Genomic DNA, 16,397 nt, shown 5'->3' with positions numbered 1-16,397 from the left:
AATCTTTTAGGAACCCACCTCACTGCACTTGGCAGGTGACTGGCCTAAGGGATGCTAGTGAGTCCTTGCCAAGGGTGGCCAGAAGGGACTGCCCCTAGAGGCTGGAAGCAGGCCTTCCTCATAAACTTTGCTGGCAGAAGTGCTACAGTGCCCAGAATCCCCACCAAGGGATGGAGGTTGTGACGCAGCCAAATGCACGTCTGGATGGATATTCAGAGAGCCTGGAGAATGTCAACGTCCACTGCCTTAACTAACTGCAACAACTTCAAGGAAAGGAAAATACTTTTGATTTGTGTAAATTTGCGTAGGAAAGACCCATCAAAATAGGATTCATAATTTCCACTTTATTTTCTGTACAGGGTGACATAAAACATACTCTTTCTGCTAAGGGAGAGTGATCATCACGTGGTTAGTTTTCATAACATAATCCTCCACCGAGAGCACAAGGGAGGACACCCCGCAGAGCCCGACACAGCACTTGGCAGGCGGAAGCCTGCCCTTGGCCACAGCTCACACTGCAGGCAGGTGGGACGCAGGCGGCATGCTGTGCTGCCAGGTCCTCTAAAGGAAGCCATGAGGATTTGCATTTGGACATTTTAAATGCACATTATCAGAAGAAACAATAAATGCACACACCTTGGTTACAGGGATGTCACCACACATGGTCACAACTGTGCAAAAATACTGTTCTCAAATCATTAAATAAAAAAGGAACTCACACAAGCTATAAAAATGTTGCCACAAAAAGCAAAACTTTCCTGTAAGAAATTTTAACTCACTTTGACTATGAACTAACCCCAGATCTGCTAAAAGTACAAGAACCGGAACATAAATAGTCATTACATTTTATTCATAAAGAACATTCTGTAACTCCTGAAACCTAAGAGTCCTGGTACTACCCTATGTTGATAGGACCTTTCCTTCTCATTTTTCTCTTCTGGCAGTTCTGTTCTAGCCATTACAATTATTTTTACTCTTTTCATGTAAACTATTAAAAAAAAAGAAAAATCCTTAACTCAGCCACTGATCCCAGTGTTTATGTCAATACAAGCAGGCAACTCTCCAAATGACGTAACAAAATGGTACCAGTCCTGTTTTTACAAACCACTCCTCTTTCTCAGACAGGGCTGATGGGACCACAATGAAAGTCTGAGGAATTGCCTGAAGAGAACTCATTTGGCTCTCATTTTATGTGGTCAGACCAGAAGGTCCTTTTAACAAGTGAAAACAAACATTGCACACTAAGGATGAAACAAGCGTGCTGGCAGGCTAGGATTTAAACACTCTCCAGATGGGACAGACTTACAACCTGAGGACACAGGCTATGAAGGTACTCTCCATACTTCACTTTCATGAAAGTGCACTTGGCGGGTTGTGGAACAGATTAGGCAAAGGAACTCACTTTCTGCTCTAATCATTTCTTCCTAAGAGATTCTGACAGGAAGTGGGGAAGTACCAAACGGACTGCATTCCAAATTGTACCGTGACAGCTAGCTTTCTCCTAACTCCCAGACCTCTGAAGGAATGGCAGGACACTCACCAGATCCCAGCACCCAAGGCCAGAGTGGTATTTTGGCCCACTCTGATATTGCTGACCTTTTCCAGCAGGCTACATTGGCACATGACCCCACAGCACACCAGAGGGACAATCTCCCTACCAGGCCTCAGCTGGCCCTTTCCAGCCACTTTATTACTTTCTCCGTTGTCTCAGCCCAATCTGCTCACTATCCCCACACTCACTATCCTCCACACTCAGCCCTTATCCTGGCTGGCCACACCCTCTACTTCTGACCAACAAAAGCCTACCAATCCCAACGGAGGAACATCCAAAAATGAAAACACACCCTTCAAATGCCAGTTTCCATCTGACCTAACATGGAAAAATTCATTATCTGTCTTTAATGACAGCAGCATAACTTAGACCCAACAAGCTAGGTCTGGCAACAAATGCATGACCATGTCTAGAGCAGTGTCAGCATGTAAGTTCGTAAATTAACAGAGTATGTTATGTAAATCAAAATGACACAACTGAATTCAAACATACAAGCCAAAACAAACCCATTAGCCGAGAGCAAAGTCAAACTTCCTCAGAAGCTAGTTGCCTTTCTTCTCCAACTGGACACACGGTAAACCTCTGTCCTATATTTACCCCTTTTAGTATATGGGTAAAATCAATGACCCATTCTGTCTGCGGCCAGGAGGAGGACTCACACGGCAGTGGCACAGCAGGCACCGTCTCAATGTGGGTAAGTGCATGAACATGAAAGTAAACAAAAGGGACATGCAGTCACATCACTTTTATGTGAATATAAAGAAAGGGTTCCACCCCAACTAAAAGTGGAAACTCTCCAGGAAAAGGAGAAATTCTGTTTCATATGGATTTCATGTGTGTGAAGGAGTACACATCCATCAGACTCATCCTAACATCTGCCCACACACATCAGCAAGCCCTGCCAGGAAGCTCCCTGTTCTCACAACATTAAGCAAGTGATGCTGGCAGACCCCGGCTGTTCTGAACTTTCGCATGCACGTCCGCATACACAACAATATAAAAAGCAAACAAACAGGTCACTAGCACCATCAAAAGAATCACGATAACAACAAAATAAACCAGTTCTGGTAAGTGAAATCATTAAAACTCATTCCTAACAATCACCCTGAACTAAACCCATATACTTAGAGAAAACATCCAGGTGCAAATTTATTTTCCATAAATGGAAAATATGCAAAGCATCTATTACAACAATTAGTAGGATGGGTACTCCAGTCCCAGAAAATGACAAAAATATGTGACCAAGTTAAACACAGGCTCTGCAAATATGAAAATAACAAGAATAAGAGTCTGAAGTAATTATCTCAAAACTCTGTAATGTTTCTGGGGACTCTGACAAGCATGAAATAGCCCATCACACCCACATTGTGCACAGGAGCTTCCCAGCCATCCGTTTTCACAAAGACACAAACACAGGGAGCTTAAACACACAGATGGTTTGGCTCATGTGCAAGAGAATTAAGCCATTAAATGGGCATCCCATAAAGATCATGTGGCCCTAACATGAACTAAAGAGGAGTCAGCTGCATGCCACAAAGACACAAATGTTCACTTTAGGTCCCCATCTCCTTCTCCATCCCCTTGGATGGACTTTTTGATACGAAGCAACATGGTTGTGAGCCACTGATCCAAGCGAGATATTGAATCAAATTCCTTCACCTAGTTGAAAAAAAAAAAAAAAAAGAATTAGTCCATGGAAATAAAACACAAAGAAACAACACCCCAAGCTGTTTAAACATTTCTAGTGCTAATCCCTCCAACTGTCTTCATTTAAATCATTCATTCCAGTTTAAAACTTTCTTCATTAAAATGGTTTGTTTTGGGACACCTGGATGGCTCAGCGGTTGAGTGCCTGCCTTCGGCCTAGGGAGTAATCCTGGAGTCCTGGGCTTGAGTCCCACATCAGGCTCCCTGCATGGAGCCTGCTTCTCTCTCTGTGTCTCCGGCCTCTCTGTCTCATGAATAAATAAATAAAATCTTATAAAATAAAATAAAATATAAAATAAAATAATAAAATAAAATAAATAAAATAAAATAAAATGGTTTGTTTTGTGACTATTTTGATGGAGCTAGTGACAAGTTCCTGTTCTTTTAAACCACTCCAATGCTAACATGCTGAGCTCCTAACCACCTTTATAATTGGACCTTTATACTTAATGTGATAAAGGAAATGAGAGGCTGTATAAGGGAACATGAAACATTACGGTGCAGAGACAGAATGTGTGATAGTGGAATCCCTTTAACTCATTTCAATGCGTTACCAAAGAATGATATTTGAATAGGATGTGAATAGTTTGGTAGCGAAAGTCAAAGGGGGGAAACATTCCTTTCCACTACTGCTTCAAAGCCATGATGAATAATGGAGGATACTGAGTAATCGCCTGATTCTAAACATAAGATGGCAAATAGGGGAAAACAAAACTAACGAATATAAAAAAGTCTTCCACATTTCTTCCACATTTCTTTTATTCCAAGAATATAGCAAACTGTTTTTATATGTTAAGTTGCATTTAACTGATTTTACTTTACACTTATTTACGGATCAAATTATTTTCAAAAGAAAACATTCAAACAGCAAATTGTACAGTATGTAATATTCTCTCTCAAACTTGTTTTTCAGTTAAATTCATCATGGCTATAGAACTAAATAATTGTAAAGGTTTGTGGGATATATAAAATATGGCTTTTGGGAAAATAAAACTTAGGTATACTAGAAAAATGTTCAAATAAATGTTCAGCACTCATACAATGAAAAGATGTTTCTGTAATTTAAATTTTAATGAATGCACTATATCCCGAATGCATAACTTACTGCTTCAGTATAAGCTTCACTGTTCTGTTCTTCGTGAGCTTCTAGAAGTTTCTGGTAGCATAAGTATGGACAAATTAGTTTGTTACGCTAAAAAGTTTCAGCTACAAATAGATACTTTAAATCCAGAAATAGCCTTAGTATCACAATAACTAACACTGCTAAACACCTTCTAGAATAGAGAAAGTACTCAAATATAAGCCACGAGTTACCCCAAGTCAGGGACCTAGTTTTTGTGCTAACATTTCTGAGCTGCTTGGTTTAGAACACAGTGCTTATGTCCTTGACTCTGTTGGCATCTAAGACCTATTACACAAAAGCAGGAGAGTACCAGTGCTCCTCAGAGAGTCAGAGCTTCACTTTAGGCCCAATCCCACCTTACAGCAAAGGATTTTTTCTTCTTCAAAGCTGTGATGTTACTTACTTTCAATAACTTACATTCTCTTGAATCAGTAAATGCTGGAAACATTTCCTCATATTTCTCAAGAGCAAGCTGAAAGAGAAAAGTTAGTTGTTAGTATTTCACTCACTAAATCAGGACATAAAGCCCCCTTTTTTTTTATAATCTCTTTTTTTTTTTAAATTTTTATTTATTTATGATAGTCACAGAGAGAGAGAGAGGCAGAGATACAGGCAGAGGGAGAAGCAGGCTCCATGCACTGGGAGCCCGACGTGGGATTCGATCCCGGGTCTCCAGAATCGCGCCCTGGGCCAAAGGCAGGCGCCAAACCACTGCGCCACCCAGGGATCCCCATAAAGGCCTTTTTATCTGAATATCTTACTACAGTAAGATTTATCTGCAGCCTATTTAAATATAGAAGTATGCTATTAAACTCAACATCAAAATCGACAGGAAACTATTCAATTTGAATTACCAACTTGTTAAGAATAAATTTTCAAACCAATTTTTCTGAATTAGGTTGCTGTAGAGAAGATAATGTGGACCAAATCTAATTTGTAAAAACTCATAGACCAGATGTCTGTTTCCATCCACTACATAGAGAAGCTCTTCCTTAATGCTGTCCGGATCCCACGTAAATCCCAGTGAGAGCTCTGCTCGAGGCTTGGAGGGAAGGACACCTTTCCCTCAGCAACTTTACTTCCACTCTCCCAGCCACAGACGTGATGAAAGCAAGGCTGCCCAAGTCCTTGCCTCCTGTCTTCCTACTTGATTTTGGAGTTTGAAACAAAGGATGTTATTCTACTTTGTCTCCCTCTTTGTTCCCTCTTTTCTTTTCTCTTTTTCCCTTTCCTTTCCCTTTTCCTTTCTTTTCTTTTCTTTTTTTTTTCTTTTCTCTTCTTTTCTTTTCTTTTCTCCTTCCTTCCTCCTTCCTCCCTCCCTCCCTCCCTTCCTTCCTCCCTTCCTTCCTTCCTTCTTTTTCTTTCTTTTCTTAGATTTATCTATTTGAGAGCGAGAGCATGAGCAGGAGGGGCAGAGGGAGAGGATCTCCAGCAGACTCCCCGCTAAGTATGGAGCCTGACACAGGGCTCAATCTCAGGACCCTGAGCTGAAACTAAGAGTCCGATGCTTAACCAACTGTGCCATCCAGGTGCCCCTGCCCCCTAATTTCAGTAAAGCAAAACTACTGAAGGGAATACAGCTACCATTTCGGCAGCTGTTTCAAGATTACAGCTAGGATGCACAGCATAGTGTTACTGTTAGTATTATTATTAATGCACACAGTTTGGTCTTGCTTATAACCAGTATCACCCAACAAAGTATATCATGAATGACAGAGGACTGAGGCCTGTTCTCATGAGTAAAGTGCTGCCACACTCCTTACCTTGGCATTCAGCTCATCTACTATGAAGTGACAGAGGGCTGCTTTAAAAAAGTAGTCCTTTGCACTGTACTTCAACAAAGGATTATCCATGGTGTTTGCCCCAACCTAGGCACAGAAAGCAGAATTAGATTTCAAAGGTTTGCCTTCTTATAGTAGGCAAACTGATCCTTGTCTGTCCTTTAGAAAATATTTGTGTATCTTACATCAGTTTAGCTATCAATCTATCCTTTAAACTCAGTATCATAGACTTACAACATCAAGAAAGGAGATCTTAAGCTGAATGAAAAACAACTACCAACAGATGACAGCTCCGAAGTGACAGAAATGTTAAGATTACAGAACAATGATTTTAAAGGAGCCCTCATAAAAATGCTCCAACAAGCAATTATAAAAATGCTTAAAACTGAAGAAAAAACAAAGCATCAACAAAGAAATTTCCAGCATGAAAACCCAGTAAGATATGAAAAAGAAACAAATGGACATTTCAGATGTTATTTATTTGAGAGAAAGAGAGAACAAGCAAGGGGAGAGGAAGAGGCAGAAGCAGAAGCAGAAGCAGACTCTCTGCTGAGCAGGGAGGCCAACTTGGGATTCAATCCCAGGACCCAGAGATCATTGCCTGAGCCGAGGGCAGATGCTTAACCAACTGAGCCACCCAGCTGCCCCACAAATGGAAACTTCAAAACTAAAAAACACAATAATAAAAAACCCCACAATAATCAGCATAAAAAGTAGATGGGTTCAATAGAACAAAAGGCAGGAGAGAGGAAAGATTCAGTCGTCACTGATGACAGAACTTTAGAAATTACTCAGTCTGAATAACAGAGGCGACAATAGACTGAAAACAACAACAGCAGCAGCAACAACAACAAATGAACAGACAGCATGAAGGACCTATATAACTGTAAAATAAGGTCTAACATTCAAGTTGTCTAAGACCTGGGAGGGGAAGACAGAGAGAAGGGCTGAAAATGTACTTGAAGAAATAATGGCTGAAGACTTCCTAAATTTGTCAAGAAAGATAACCTATAGATTCAAGAAGTTTAGTGAAACCTAAGCAAAGATACCCAGGTCAAGCCACATAAACTTCTGAAAAACTTAAGTTAAGGAAAAAACTTTAAAGTGGCCAGGAAAAAAATGGTACTTTACCTACAGGAGGAAAACAACTTGAATGACAGTAGACTTCTCATCAGAAGCCATTGAGGTCCTAAGTGATGCATTTTTCATAAATGCTAATAGAGAATAATCGTCAACCTAGAGCTATATACCCTAGGAAAATAAGCTTCAGAAATGAAGGATATCAAAACACTCCCAGATAAAGGAACATACAGAATTTGTCACCAGTGAAATCTGCCCTAAAAGAATGGCAAAGGAATGTTCTCTAAATGGAAAGGAAATAATGAAAGAAGTAATCTTGGATCATCAGGAGAAAGAAAGAATACAATAAGCAAAACATGGGTAAACACAATGGGCTTTTTCTCCTTGTGTTTTCTACATTATGTTGGAAGACTGAAATTAAAATTTATCATAGATGTGGTTCTCAAAGTATGTAGAGAAAACAATTATATACTGAATGAGGAGGACAAAGGGGCATAAAGTAGACTTCTATATTTCACTCAAAACAATAAAATAACACATCAGCTTGTGATAAATCATGTACTAGTTACACCCAGAGCAACTAAAAACAGCTAGTCAAAGACACTTACTTGAAAACAGTACAGATAATCAAGCAACCCACTATATAAGGCAGGAAAAAGAAAACAGAAAAATAAAAAAACAAAACAAACAGAAAACAATAAATAAAACAGCAGACTTAAGCCTTAATATATCAATAATTACATTAAATGTGAATGTTCTAAATACACCAATTAAGAGACAGAGATTGGGAGAATGGATTTAAAAAAATCATGACACAGAGCTATATGCTGTCCATAAGAAACTCACTTCAATTACAGTGATATAGGCAGGTTCAAAGAAAAAGGATGGGAAAAGATATGTCATATAAATATTAATCAAAAAGAAGCAAAAGAAGCTGTACTAATATCAGATAAAGTAGACTTCAGAAAAGAGAGAACTAATAGAGATAGTGGGGGATGTTATAAAATGATAAAAGTGCCAACTCACCAAAAAGACATGGCAATCCTAAATATGTATGCAGTAAACAACTGAGCTGCAAAATATGTGAAGCAAAGAATGATAACGAGAGACAAATCCACTCCAGTCTCAACAATGGATATAGATAGAAAATCAGTAAGTAATACAGAACTCAATAATGCAGTCAACCAAGATCTAATTCACACTACAGAACATGTCACCAAGCAACGGCAGACCCACAGAACAAATGCCATGTCAGGCCATATTCTGGGCCATAAAATAACTATAAAAAATTGCTAAGAATTAAAATCGCACAGAGTATGTTCTCCAGCCATGATGGAATCAAACCAGAAATCAACAACAGAAAGATAAACAGGAAAATCTCCAAACACTTGGTAGTTAACCAAAGCACATCTAAATAACTCACAGAAATCAATAAATACAATGAAATAAATAAAATAACAAAATAGTGAGACATAGTCAAAGCCGTGTTTAGAGGGGAACTGATAGCACTAAACATGCATATACAACAGAGGAAAATCCATAAGCTCAGTTTCTGTCTCAATTCTCTAAAAAAAGAAGTGTAAAATAAATCTAAAGAAAGAAGGATGAAATAATATTAGAAATCAATGAAACCAAAAACAGGAAAACAGAAAAAAATCATTGAATTCTACCTAATGTTTAAAGAATGAACACCAATTGTTCATGAATTCTTCCAATGAGAAGGGATTACTTCCCAACTCATTCCATAAACCCAATATTGCCTTGCTATCAAAACCAAAGATCTACAAGAAAATTAAATATCCTTAAAAAGAAAATTAAATATAAATATCCTTATGACTACAGACTGAAAATCCTCCACAAAATACTAGCAAACAAACTGTGACTTATAAAAAGGACTACACATCATGACTATACAATACAGGATTAATTTTCTCCAAAGTGAGGTCTTGTCTTTGTCTGTGGCTCCTGGGGTGGCGGGGGCGGGGCAGGGGCCATGGTGGTCATCTCTAAGCTTGGAATATCCTGCCTGAAAGAGTGTTTTTGTTTACCTGGGTGTCTCTGACAACGTGCTTCAGCTCAACCTATGGAGGGACTAGAGAATAAGATCAGCTATGTCTGTGACTGAGACATAAAAATTCTAGAAACCCAGTACAGGTGAACTTCTTCCCCTGTTGGCAATATTCCATGCATATTTTCATCACACATCATTGTTTGGAGAAATAAGTGCTATCTGTACAACTCCACTGGAAGGACAAAAGGAAGTTCTACTGGATCCTGCCCCAAGCACCCCTTCCTTTTGCTGATTTTAATCTGTATTCTTTGGTATAATAAACTATAATTGTGGTTTAACAGCTTTCACGGAGTCCTGTGAGTGCTTCTAGAGAAATATCAAACCAGAAGGTGCTCTTGAAGATCCCCAAACTTCACAATAATCAAGAAGGATTTATCTCAGGAATGTAAGGTTGGCTCAAATATGAAAATCAATCAATGAAATACCACATATTAATAAAGAACAAAAACCATACGATCATCTCAACAGGTGCAGAGAGAAGTACTTGACAAAACCCAATATGCTTTTAGGATAAAAACACTTAATAAAGGAAGAGAAGGGTATTCCCTCAAACTGATAAAGCGTATCCACAGAAGACCTAAGGCTAACATTCTATTTAATGAGGAAAAACTGAAAGCTTTCTAAGATGTGAACAAGACAAGGATATGTGCTCTTGCTACTTCTATTTACCACTGTTCTAGAAGGTCTGGTCAGGGCAAATAACAAGTAAATGAAATAAAAAAGATCCAAATTGGAGAAGTTTAGCTATCTGCAGATGACACAATTACATGATTTTGTACAAAATCTTAAGGCATCAAAAAAACCCAAAAAAACAAACAAAAACCCCCAAACCCATTCTAGCTAATTTCAGCAAGGTTGTCGTGTATAAAACTAGCAATTAACAAACTGAAGAGGAAAGTGAGAAAACTCCATTTACCACAGCATCAAAAAGAACAAAATACTTAGGAGTATATTTAACCAAAGAAGTGCAAGGCATACACACTAAAACTTTAACATATTACTGAACAAAATTAGAAAGATCTAAATAAATGCAAAGGCACCCTCAGTTCACAGTTTGGAAGACTTAACAATGTTAAGATGTCAACACTTTCCAAACTAGTGTATGGATTCAATAGAATTCCCATCAAATTCCAGCTGGCTTCTTAGCACAGACTGACAAATTCATCCTAAAATCCATATGAAGATGAAGATGAAGATGAAGAGTCCCAGAATAGCCAAACAATCTTGAAAAAAAAAAAAAAGATCAAAGTTGGAAGACTCATAGTGACTGATTTCAAAACAAAGCTACATAATTAAAACAGTGCGATACTGGCATAAAGACAGACATGTAAGACAAATGGGACAGAACAGAGGGTCAAACAGATTATCAATTTCCATTGAGGGGGCCAAGGATAGTGTATTCAACAAAAAGCGCTGGGAAAACTGTATAGCAACAAGCAAAAGAGTGAAGTTGGATCCTTACCTAACACTGTATACAAAAATTAACTCAAAATGAATCAAAGACCTAAACCTAAGAGCTACAACTATAAAACTCATTTAAGATTTCATGTTAAAGGGTATCAATAACAGAATAAAAAAGCAACCCACATAATGGGAGAAAATATGTACAAATTATATATTTGATAAGGGATGAATAAATTATTTAAAATGAGTTAACATATAAACATAAATAAAATATGAATATCTAAATAAGAATTTCCAAATTCTTAGAAACAAGAATTTCTAAAATCCAATAATAAAAAACACTCAACTCAAAAACGGGTAAAGAAATTAAACCAACATTTCTCCAATGAAGATATACAAATGGCTAATGAGTACATGAAAAGGATCTCAACATACTAACCATGAGGGCAATCAGATGTAACAGAAATCAAAACCACAATGAGTATCACTCCATGCTCATTAGTATTATCAAAAAACAAAACCAAAAACAAATCAGAAAACAGAAAGTACTGATGAGGATGTGGAGCAACTGGAGCCCCTGCACAACACTGGTGGGAATGTGAAATGCAGCTGCTGTAGGAGTCTGGCGGTTTCTCAAATAGTTAACAAGAGACTTGCCAAATAAACCAGTAATCCCTATCCTAGATATATAACCAAGACAATGGCAAGCCTCCTCTCCTAAAACCATGAACACAAGTGTTCAGAGCAGCATTATTCATAATAGTTCAAAAGTTAAGAAACCTCAAATGAGGTTTCAACAGGTAAACAAACTGTGGAATATTACTTAGCTATGAAAAGAAATGAAGTATCATTACATGCTAAAACAAAAACGAACCTTGAGAAAACTATGCTACGTGAAAGGAGCCAGTCACAAAAGGCCACCTATCCTAGAAAGCCCAGAATAAACAAAACCATTGAGACAGAAAGTAGACAGTGGTTTCCAGAGACTCGGAGGAGGGGGGGAATAGGATGTCTTTTGGTGGATGTCTTGGAATTAGGTTCTTGGGAAGGTTACACAATTTTGTAAATATACTAAAATCCACTGTTGTATTCTTAAGATATAGATATATAGGTATAGATATGTATCTCCCCTGATAAAAAGTAAAATTAAATAAAAAGTTTAATTAAAAAAAAAAGATTCAGAGTGACTTCTGCTAGAAGTTGGCAAGCAGCCTCACCTGCTCGTAGATCTCGATGGCTTTCTGGTACTGCTCCAGCTGGGCAGCATACGCTGCCACTTTGAGCAGACACTTGTTAGCCGAACTGAAATCAAGAACCAGAGCAGAGTGAATAACAATCCAACAGAAAAATGAAAAGGTATCCCATTACATCTTCATTTGGTATAGCCCAATATGCTCATAAAGATTTGTCTCTTATTGCACATAACAAAACTCATTTAATTTTATTAAAAAAAAAAGCACTTGCCTGTTGGATTCTTCCCCTTTGTAATAATCAGCTGATTGTTCATAATGTGCGATGGCCTGAAATACACACACATGTTTTATTCAAACTACTTCTCTGAAGATCTGTATTTAAGAACTACATTTGCAGAGGTATTATTTTTACAGATAAACCTATTTCCACAGCACACCTTTCACAACTTGGCCTCCTTCCTTTGGGGAAAACCAGAAGCATGCACATCCAGAAGCTTGATGGCAGAATACTGACCATCCATCGGAATCTCTTCCTCTCTTCCCTGGGAGCAAAGGCCCAGCTATACCTCCCCCAGCCCCCACTGTAATTCTAGGCAGCTGTGACCTGCTATTTGCAACCGAACGTAAAGAGGCATGCTCTGGGCCTCTCCAGACTTGGCCCATCCATCTGACTGTGTATCTCATTCCAGGCCTCTTCCCTTCCCAGGAGCCACAATGGTAATGACCAAGTCTGGAGCAACAGCAGCAGCCACAAACTGAAGATGGCACAACTGCTCTCCACCTGGTTCCTAAGAAACTACAAAGGGCAGAATGTACTTCAACCACCAAGCACCCACTGCTGCCAAACCAGAATATAAGTGTCTCTACACTGGATGGTTACATGAATATGATGGCATACAAAGCCCTATTGCATTTTAGATCTACAGGTAGCTACAGCAGCACAGACTTTACTCATAAATACCTTAAATGTCATCTAGAATAAGGGTGCTGCCTTCAGTTTAAAATGTGTGGTGCTGAATTAACAGTCAAGTGAAGAGAAAACAAGTTGCAGGCTGGAAAGCCTTGGTCATGTTGTGGCATAAGATACAGTGAAATCAAGCATACAACAGCTCAGAAGGCAGAACACAGTCCTACTGTAGCCAGAAACTCCACGGGAAGAAGCTCTATGCAAAGAGACAGATGACAGTGTGTATTGCTGTTTTCAGCAATGTTTTGTGAGAGAACAACTCTGGAAACAATCAGCTTGTTTTTTGTAGGCAATTATAAAAGGAATAGGCAAAGTGATAGGGCCTCATAAGACTAGAGAGCTCAATGGCTTCTATCCCTCAAATGACAAAAGATAAGTCTGAACATTTTAAATTAGGGATTCAACACACTTTTCTGTAATAGCCTAGATTATAAATATTTTAGGGTTAGTGAACTATGTGATCTGTTGCAATAACTTATTAATTCTTCTGTAGTGCCACAAAAGTGGTGTGTCTATGTTCCAAAAATTTATTTATAGACAATGAAACTTCAACTTCACATGATTTTTGTGTCATGAACTGCTGTTTTTCCTAACAGTGATTAAAAAAGGTAAAACCTATTCTTAACTTATGGATGTACATAAACAGGTGGTGGGTCTGCCTTAAATTTCAAGGTTTTCCCAGTAAGTCCTTAAGAGGAAACTAAGCATTATGCAAACATCAGACTACAGGTGCTCCCTTCCCACTAAGCCCATAGATTCAAGGAAGTCCTATGTAAGACCTTAAGAGAGGGGCACAAAGATAAGAAAACAATAAATAAAACAGGCCAAGGAACTATGCTAAAGACAAAGAACACTTTGGCTGTGGTTCTTTAGAGCTGACTGGAAACAAACAAATCTGGCCATAGAGCCTCAGCCCCCACTTTCTGCAGGTACTACTAGTGTAATGACCAAGACCAACAATGACTTGGTTTACAAAATTTGTTTACCTCTGAGGCCTCAGGCTGGAAGGGGCCACAGCTAACGTTAGCCATATCTGGGCTGCAGGGCACTATGGGCAGTGCGTGAAAAATCGATACTTCTGGGTTTAAAGTTATGTATTGGGTCTTTATTGTCAGCCTACCCTAATACGCTCCTCAACCAAATTTTCTGAGTATTATTTATAACAGGGGCAAAACTGGAAGCAAGGTAAGTGGTTAAATATAATAGACTACTGTGATAAGATTAATAATAATGACAGGGGTGCCTGGGTGGTTCTATTGGTTAAGTGTACAACTCCTGATAGCTCAGGTCTTGATCTCAGGGTTGTGAGTTCAAGCCCTGCATTGGACACCTTGCCGGGTGTGGAGCCTACTTAAAAAAAAAAAGGGAGGGGGGGGGAATAATGACAGTCAATATGGAAATTTCTTCATGAAATTTTACACGAACAGTCATGAAAGAAAAGATACATTTTGGCCCTCTTTCTACACACACACAGAAAACAGCTGGGACAGATTCTGTTGGAGCCTTTGTCAGAGCTGTCACATGATCAACATGCACATCCTTCCACTAAAATATAAGCTCTGTGAGGGTAGGTTTCATGAAAATTTTGCTCATACTATGTCCCTGAGCCTAGCATAATGTCTATCATTCAGTAGGTGCTCAGTAAATAGATGTTAAGTGAATGAAGGCAAACTGCATTTCAGATGATAGCCCCCTATTAAACTACTGCCAATATTTTAATCTAAAATGCCCACAAAAGAAAAGTTTTTCAGTGAATTCCTAGTTAGTCAAAAATAATCTTCTCTGAACTGTCCTCATGCTCTAAAGTATTTAGCATTCTTTTCTATCATAACAAATGGGGTAGAGTATGAGAAACATGACCAAATCTTAGTAGAGTATCAGATAACATAACCTCCTAGGGGTGGGGTAGGGAATATCACTACTTATCTTGCTAGTTCTCACAACACCAGAACTCAATGAACAGTGTTGGGTTGAACTGTATATAACTGTTTGTTTTGGAGGTAAAAATAAATGGGTAAATGTGGATAATCTGGTTTAAACTAATAGTTCTTAAATAATTGTACTGGTTCATTGAAATTGTATAACTGTAAACTATGGCTAGATTTATCATAGCAAAAAATAAAACTAAAACCTAGTTTTTAATATTGCTAATTAAATCAATAATCAAATTTTATGATAATCCTAAGTTTTGACAGAGGCTGTAGTTGAACAGAAGCTATAGTTGAAAGAAAAATTTGTAATAGTGGCTTAACAGAAGTTTGTAGAAAAGAGGTTGTCACAGGTCATGATATCTTTGGATGTTCACACCTAGTTTGGAATTTTAACATGAAATGAAATTTACCAGGCACAAGCAGACCCTTACACACCTAGAAATCTGCTCGTTGTTTCTTACCATTTCAAAGACCATGATAAATATCAAAAGTAGAACACAGCCACCAATAACAACAGCATACATAACAATAAACCAGACACAAAACCAGTTCATTATCCCATTATTTAAGAAGACTAAAGGAAATGCAGTAATACTCCTCCTTGAGGAATCTGGTAAATGTCATGATGCTGGAAAATACATGAACCCTGAAATGAGAGACAAGACCTTCTAGGACTGCAGTCCTCCTAAGTGTCTCAATTGCAAATGCAATTTCAAAGTCTCAAACTTAAGAGTCCACTTTATAGGTAGATTTAAACAGCTTTCAGATGGGATCAATTCTTTTAGAACATATACCCCCAGACAGTATTGAACATGAACTTGCCACAGACACACCTACAGAGTAGCAAACAGTATTAAATCATGTTCTCCAGGGGTTGAAACATAAATGGAGCACAGTTCCTCTGGGTCATCTGAAAGCCCATTTAGGGGCACCAAGGAGGCTCAGTTGGCTAAGCATCTGGCTTGTGATTTTGGCTCAGGTCATGATCTCGTGGGTCATGGGACTGAGTCCCAAAGTCAGGTTCTGCACTCAGCAGGGAGTCAGCTTGAAGATTCCACCCCTCCTCCCTCTCCCTTTGCCCTCCCCCCTTGCTCGCATGCACACACGCACTCTCTTTCAAATAAATAAATAAATCTTTAAAAATTTTTTTTAATTCCATTTAAAGACGACCATTATTTTATTTCATAAAATCAAAGAAATAATGTGAGTCTTTGAAACTTCACATACTTTGTTGTTCACTAGCTAAAATCTATAAATGACTCAGAGAACATATAGCTGCTGCATTAAAAGGGAAAAAATTCACTTGTAATAAATGAAATGTAAGCTACCTTACACTACAACATCTGTCTTTAACTGACTTTTCAAACATAATATATATAACTCATAATATAACTGATTTTTCAAACTTAAAACTGCAAGCACCACTGACTATAATCTGGTGAATCCTACCAGGGAAGCAAGGGCAATGATGTTTCTAAACACAGAAACTCAAACATCAGGGAACACCACAAGGTAACAACCCTGTGTGTGCTGAGTAATACTCTTAAATTGCTTTTAAAAGGGCACATCACAACAATGAAGGGAGATG

General features: G+C 38.4%; 1 protein-coding gene across 7 annotated transcripts in view; it reads right to left on the bottom strand.

The window, feature by feature from the left end:
* Nucleotides 1–324: 324 nt before the first annotated feature.
* NAPB (NSF attachment protein beta) overlaps nucleotides 325–16,397 on the bottom strand; it is a 40,982-nt gene continuing 24,909 nt past the window's right edge. For 5 of the 7 annotated variants that reach the window (XM_072799791.1, XM_072799797.1, XM_072799798.1 and 2 more), the window contains 6 exons: nucleotides 12,183–12,238; nucleotides 11,936–12,020; nucleotides 6,146–6,250; nucleotides 4,786–4,854; nucleotides 4,365–4,415; nucleotides 325–3,211 (listed from right to left, as the gene is read on the bottom strand). In XM_072799791.1, coding sequence (XP_072655892.1) covers nucleotides 3,101–3,211; nucleotides 4,365–4,415; nucleotides 4,786–4,854; nucleotides 6,146–6,250; nucleotides 11,936–12,020; nucleotides 12,183–12,238 — 477 coding nt within the window. In that variant the 3' untranslated portion in view covers nucleotides 325–3,100. The remainder of the gene's footprint in view (nucleotides 3,212–4,364; nucleotides 4,416–4,785; nucleotides 4,855–6,145; nucleotides 6,251–11,935; nucleotides 12,021–12,182; nucleotides 12,239–16,397) is intronic. The other 2 variants (XM_072799792.1, XM_072799796.1) reach the window with 2 other exon arrangements.

The sequence above is a fragment of the Canis lupus genome, chromosome 26 (assembly GCF_048164855.1).
Source record: "Canis lupus baileyi chromosome 26, mCanLup2.hap1, whole genome shotgun sequence".
NCBI classification, from domain to species: Eukaryota; Metazoa; Chordata; class Mammalia; order Carnivora; family Canidae; genus Canis; species Canis lupus.
Note: the sequence above shows the minus strand (reverse complement) of the source record. Positions and strands in the feature narration are given on the sequence as shown.